Raw genomic sequence first — 7,199 nt, 5'->3', positions numbered from 1 at the left:
TTTTAGCGACCGAATTTGGTGGTCGATAAAAGTAATTTTTTTTGTAGTGTTGGATCATCTTGTTCGGGGTCAATATCTTGAAAGTCTTCACCTGTAAATGTTATTGTCGGAATACTTCTTTCATACGTTGAGTGAGTAGTTCTTGACGACCTCACATGCCTCTTTCTTGATGACGATGAAACTCCTCCCCCTATAAATCCTCCTGAAATAGTATTGATTACCCCCCATATTGGTTTCACCGAACTTCTCCCCCTTCTCGACCTAGGACTTCTTCCTCTATCCCCCGTTTCATCATTGAAATATCTCCTTTTGTGGTTCACGACTTCTCTCCCTTCCTTCTCCTCGACTTTCCTCATTTCTTTTCTCCCAACTTCTTCCATCCCTTCATTCCATGCCTCCTTCTCTATAATTGAATATTTTTGCTTCATTTCTTTGTACATATTGTTTGACATGCCCTGCTTGAATCAACTCTTCAATTTTATCTCTTAACCCCGCACACACTTCTGTATTATGGTCAAAATTCTTGTGATATCTGCAATGCTTGTTGTGATCAACATTACTTGGAGTAGGAATTTTCCTTGGTAAAGGAATTAACTCGGTATAAAGTGTCTCTTCCAATATCTTTGCTTGGTTAATATTGAGAGGAGAATATCGTGCAAACCGTGTTCCTTTGTACACATCTTTTTGCTTCTTCCATCTTCCTGCATCCTTTTCCATCCTTTTAACTCCCTCTTCCATCCTTATTTGACTCTTGAAGCTCCTCAACTCTTCTAACTGCATAAACTTCGCTATTGTTTGCCTTAACCCATCAAGATTAGTTGTAGGCCACTTACATAGGCTATCTGTAAATGCCCACGGCCTCAGTGTCGTAAACAAATGATGCATGGTTACCTCAGGACTTAAATTTTGAATACTCAAAGCCACTCGTATAAATCTTTCCATGAACGCCCTTAATGACTCCTCATTCTCCTGCCTAATATTCACCAACACTATAGATGTAAGATGATGTGGCCTACTGGTAGCAAACTAGGCTCCAAATTTCATCACAAGTGTATTAAAACAATCAATCGAATCAGGTGTTAACTTTGTGAACCAACTCAATGCAACTTCTTTCAATGTTGTCGGAAATACTCTACATAAAATGGCATCCTCCGAAATGTACAAACTGATCTGAGTAATGTACACCGCAACATGTTCATCAGGATCAGTGCTTCCATCATACTTCTCCAATGTCAGACTCTTCCAAATGTCAGGCAACAAAACCACCATAATCCCTTCAGAAAAATGGTGCTTTCTTATTGTTGTTCCATAAACATCATGAGATGTTGTTCGAGGCCTCTTGTGGGATACTTCAAAGCTATTAAAAGTTGTTGGATTTGGCCAAGTACTTGTCTCTGCATACTCCCCGTTGAATTCAAAGGCATAACATTTTCTTCTTTAAGCTTTTGTTTCATGTACCTGTTTTCTGCTCTTAAGGTTTCCACTTCATCTACATCTTTCTTCTTCAACTCCTCCAATCCCTTTGCAACTTAATCATCATAGACATAGTTGATTCCTCCTGTCCACTTTCCTCCTCCATATGATTCTTACCCCTTATGACTACCATTTTCCTCAAAGCTTCACATTTTGTCCCATGGTGGGCACCAAAATGTACTTGTACAAAATATATGGGAAAGAGTGCCTTTCGAATTCGCCTTCACTTTGTCCTTCGTATCTCTCCGTTCCTTCATTCCTCCCTTCACGTCTTCTCTCTCGGTCACTCGTGTTTATGGGAATTCCTTTCGGTCTCTCGATGTGTGATGTGGTACCTGTAGGAGCACTCTGAAGATTAAGTCAGTGTTTTGCCTTAATTAGCACACAAAAAAACTAAAAACTGAACTAAGCATTTTATTTATTTATACTACTTGCTAATGGGCATATTGAGCTTGTCACGTTACTTTTATCTCACACTAATTGATTTTTACACTTAATTAATTTTATTCATGTATTTATGTGTGTCTCCTTTTAGTGTTGACACTTGTGTACTTCCACTATCGCTTGTACTTACTCTTAACTTTTTATGACCTTTTGGCCTTCCGACATACATACTTTTGACATGACCAGTTCATTAATAATAGTAAATCAAAATTAAAAGGTAAATTTGATTTTATATTATTGAAAAGAATTCATTAATATTTTTTAAAATAAATAATTTTTATTAATATTTTTAAACTAAATAATTTATTTAATTTTATAATTTACATTTTTTTAGTTTAAAGAGTAAAATAAATACTTTTAAAATTATATTAATTTTTAACCTTTTAGAATTAAAAGCAATCATCTTTAAAATGAAAGTTATAAGATGTTAATACATTATTTACGTGTAATCGCTACTACATTGAAATTTAATTCTAAAAATTATTTTCTTCTCTTAATTTTTTCAATATTTTCTATTTTTTTTCGTCCTGTTATGGTGAGATATTTGGTTACGAGAAGTAGATGTTTTGTGACCAAAAATAGTAACATAATATTGTATTTTTTTTAGATGAAAGAAGCAAAGAAATGCTTCTAAAATAGGTGCTATGGTAAACACATCCAAAATTATTTTGGCTTGAGTTACGTATTGTTTGACTTGAAGGTTACACAAGAAGCACCTGCACAATTATTTAATGTGACAACCAAACACGTCGCAACAAAGTGTTGACCACCATACAGAAAGCATATTGAAATGGATTCTGGCATACTTAGAGAAAAGTTGCTAGCTTGGTTTGAATATACCTTCGTATGTGTTTTGGTTAATATTTTAAGGGTAAAATATGATATTTGTATTTTTATATAATTTTTTTTAATTCAAATTTTATATTTTTTAAATTTTAATATAAAAAAAAATTATTAAAAAAAATTATTATCAGTTTTTCTTGTTAAATAATTTTTAATATGAATTAAGATATTAAAATATTTAATATTAATTTATTATGTGAATGTTACAATATTATAATATAGTTTATATTAAAAATAGGTTTGTTATGTTAAAGAAAAAATGGTAATGATTTATTTCAATAATTTTCTTAATTTTAGAAGATATAAAGTTTAAATTAAAAATAAAAATCAATTTCATATAAAAACCTACAGGATAATAGAAAATATATTTATCATTATTTAAAAAAAAACATAAAAATAGATTAACCTTTTTATATGATGAAAAGCATATTTACCATTATTTTAAAAAAACATCGAAAAGGATCAACTTTTAATAGTTAAAGATAAGTTGAAACTTTTAGATATTCATATGTTAAGAAATTATATATATATATATATATATATATATATATATATAACTTAATAAAAAGATATATTAATTTCTTAAAATAAAATGTTGAATAATTAAATATAATGATCATGAAAATTGTTATTGAATGGACATTTATAATTAGACTTTTATTTAAAATAAAATAGTAATATATAGCTAAACTATTCACGTAATATATCTGTAGTCATTGTCGTATCCGAAAAAGTCATACAATTATTTTTCTCCATGACAACTTTTGAAGTGTATAAATCAACCTTATAATAATATTGTCGGGTAAAAAGGCAATTATTATTAAATATGTACATCCTTGATATTAAATAGTTTTTTCTAATTCTATTATTCATTACGTCGTGAAAATTAATCATACTATAATTCGTATGTAATCGATTTAAAATCACAATACAACTAGTTTGAATAAGAATTAAAATTACTCGAATTATAAACACCATATTCAAGCTTCACAACAAACATTCAACATATACTTTGAGAAAACTTGTCGTTGAGTTCTTTTCCTTTCTTTTTTTGTCATTATTGTCTGGTGATGTAAAACTCTTTGCCATCTCACAATTATTCCATATCTTGATTTTAGTGGAAAAAGTTTGCCTAAGATTTTTTTTTTGCGTGTTTAATCACTCTTGTTCTGTTTTTGGCAATGCTCAAAAGTTACACGTGGTTGTGGTTGGGATTTTCTTTTATCATTTTTTCATTATTTTGGGTTATTATTGTTTTTTTATTATTAAAGAATAAATTTGTACTGGTATGGTCGAGACCGACACGTGTACTCCCTGACCGATACCCACCTGGCTGACCGAGACCAGGGGGAACCTGGCCGAGATCTGGTAAATTCGGCCGAGGCGACCGAGACCAGAGAGACCTGGCTGAGACCATAGAAGCTTGGCCGAGACAGATGCAATCATCACGGCCGGTCTGGCCGGTCGACCCATACCACCGTTAATGCTCAAACCAAGGTCAGTAAAGTTAACCCGTCATTAAGAATTAGGTAATACAACCCTAAGCAGGATCCACTCCGATAAACAGGGCCCAACAAGGTAGGCCCATTAGAATAATATAATAACACACATCCCAATGAAAAATGTACGTCATTTATTATTGTTCACCTACTAGAATACTATCACCCGCTTTACTGACTTGAGCGTCGGAGTGTCTTCGCAGGTACCCCCACCATCCGGTGTTCACCCGAGACCGAGTGCCAAAGAAGAAGCAGAAGGACGAGAAGAACCCCAATTCATCACCCAACAACCTGACCGACCAAAGGAAGGAGAAAAAGACTTTAATAGTTCTATAGCTCGACATCCTTATTAGGAACAAAATTAGATTAGTATTATTGTTGATTGTTACATTCCTTATTTGACTGTTAGTTTGGTTTATCTCTCCATTTGAGTTGAAGGGAGAATTTCTTGAACTTATATGTCCTTATCAAATTGTAGATCCAATATTTTTTTTAGTTAAAAAATTAATATCATAGATAAAAAAATATATTTGGATTTTTTTCTATAAAAAATTCTGATAAGAAAATGGAATAATTTTTTGTCGTATGTAAAATTTAAAAATAAAAATGTCCAAAAGTTATATAAAATTTCAACAAATAACTTTTACATAAACTATAATTTAATTCATACATATTTTATTATTATTTTTCAAGATTTTTCTTTACCTCAGTCTAACCTGTCTCGGTTATACATTATTTGACATCTTTATTTTAGCATATTCTCTACAAGGTCTGTTGAATTTTAGTTCTTTCAAAACTTAAGATTCCCAGTTGAAATCAAAGTTATCATTTCTTATAATGTGATCATTATGACCTAGAAAGAGACTGTTGAGTTTGCAACAAGCTAACTTTTTCAATCTTAGTTGAATTTTTCATTATTAAGAGTGAGTTTGTTTGTATTCATTTTTTTAAATAAAGTGCTTTCTAATCAAATAATTAAGCAATTGTTTTTGCTTTTTCATCATTATTTAATTTTACCTTTTTAAAAGGAAACAAATTTATGCTTTATTTAAAAGTAAATTCTATTCATTTATTAAATAAATGATTTTAATTGATAGTTAATTAATTATATATTAATTTAAAATTAATTTATAAATTTTATTAATAATAAAAATTAATTTAAATATTAATAATTTTTGGTTTTTAAAATAGTATGTAATTTCGTTTATTTAATAACTAATAATCTATAAAAACTGATTTTTATTTAATGATATTTTAGTAACTCTTTTATATGTCATGCTTGAATGATAGAGTTTAATGTAATTTATTGGTTAAATTTTATATTTTCAGAATTAATAAGAATAATAATTAAAAAATTTAAAATTAGTTATAAAAATTAATAAATTATTATTATTTTCAGTGAGTTCACATAGAGATGAAAGAAGTATTGGTGTTGTACAATTTGAAATCACTCTACTATATTATTAACGTACATAGCCAATATAATGCACATGAATATATAGCATATGAGTTAATACATGATGTAATTAATCAAACATTCTTCAAACTTGCTCAGAAATTATTTTAGAACACTGCAAAATATAAAACAAAAGAGACACACAGGTGATAGTTCTGAGCTTGAATATTATTATCGTGTTCATGTTCCTTCAGCCAAAGAGATGGTGGTGCTTCTTTCCATGAGCTTCTTCATCTTCTTTCTTAGCTTCCTTTTTCTCATGGTGTTCATGGAACACAAAACCACCAGCACCAACAGCTGCAGCTGCTGCAATCTCCTCTTCTATCTTGTGCCTGTGACCATGTTCTGGGTCTTTCTTTGCCTCGTGCTTCTCATGCTATATCACATATAATTCTTTTCAGATTAGTCCATCAATTTATATAAAATTATATAAAACAAACCAGAATGACATGTATAGAAGATGCATAACAAAGATTTACATAAATATATTTGAAGTTAAGAAAAAGGATGATGAGGAAAATATGATTGATTGAAGAAAGATAGATATGTGATTACCAAGGCATAAGCACCAGCTGCAGTAGCACCAAGTTCTCCAAGGTGCTCAAGATGCTTGTGATGCTTCTCCTCCTTCTTATAATCAACTTCACCAGGCACATCCTCTTTGTGGTGGTGGAGGGGGTGGTGATGGTGGTGCTCCTCAGCCATGATGATTGATTGAAGTAAATCCCAAAGTGTATAATTAGGGAAAGGGAGGTGTGATGGGAGAGTTGAGAAGCTTAGCTGTTGTATTTATAATGGAAAATGATGATCATGTTAACCATGTGTGATTGGTTGGTTTGGTGCACCTTTCTTAGACCACAATAAATGATTTTATGGAAGATTTAGCCAACTGTACACTTAATTTATTACATTAAACATTAACTTTGCTAACACACAAAAATATGTTTGGTAAAATATTTAAAAATAATTTAATTTATTTATATAGTTTATAGTAGCTAACTTTTTTAATCTTTTATTATTATCTCTATTTTAATATATTTTCTTATTTTTCTTATTTTTACTAAACAATTTATTAAGTATCAACTAATTTGAAGATAAAAAATAAATATTGATTAATTATATTTAAATAATATTTTATAAACTAATAAAAAATATTATTATTTAAAGTAGTTTATATTATTAATAAATAATTAAAAAATAATTTTTAAATTAGTATCAATATTAGTTACGAAGATTTTAATACTTATTACTTTAATTTAAATAAAATTTTAATAGTTAATGTTAAATACTAATTTAAAAGCTATTTTTTATTTTTTAATAATATAAATTATTTTAGATACCAATAAATTTTTAATTTATAAAATAATATCTAATTTAGTTAATGTTAAATACTAATTTAAAAGCTATTTTTTATTATTTAATTATTATTTATTTAAAAAGAAATTAAGTATATTGCATTTTTTTTAAAGAGAATAAATGTTGGA

At 29.2% G+C, this 7,199-nt stretch overlaps 2 protein-coding genes across 2 annotated transcripts; both read right to left on the bottom strand.

Moving 5' to 3' along the window:
• Positions 1-384: 384 nt before the first annotated feature.
• Positions 385-1,269, bottom strand: LOC137838567 (uncharacterized). The gene is made up of 2 exons (XM_068647814.1): positions 1,094-1,269; positions 385-973 (listed from the first exon to the last, which is right to left on the bottom strand). The coding sequence occupies exons 1-2, from the start codon at positions 1,267-1,269 to the stop codon at positions 385-387; spliced, it is 765 nt and encodes a 254-aa protein (XP_068503915.1).
• A 4,430-nt stretch (positions 1,270-5,699) lies between these two features.
• On the bottom strand, positions 5,700-6,556 carry LOC137837491 (abscisic stress-ripening protein 2). The gene is made up of 2 exons (XM_068646498.2): positions 6,271-6,556; positions 5,700-6,091 (listed from the first exon to the last, which is right to left on the bottom strand). The coding sequence occupies exons 1-2, from the start codon at positions 6,418-6,420 to the stop codon at positions 5,906-5,908; spliced, it is 336 nt and encodes a 111-aa protein (XP_068502599.1). The 5' UTR covers positions 6,421-6,556; the 3' UTR covers positions 5,700-5,905.
• Between the last annotated feature and the right edge of the window lie 643 nt (positions 6,557-7,199).

The sequence above is a fragment of the Phaseolus vulgaris genome, chromosome 4 (assembly GCF_051622355.1).
Source record: "Phaseolus vulgaris cultivar YP4 chromosome 4, ASM5162235v1, whole genome shotgun sequence".
NCBI lineage: Eukaryota > Viridiplantae > Streptophyta > Magnoliopsida > Fabales > Fabaceae > Phaseolus > Phaseolus vulgaris.
This window is presented reverse-complemented; position numbering and strand designations above follow the sequence as displayed.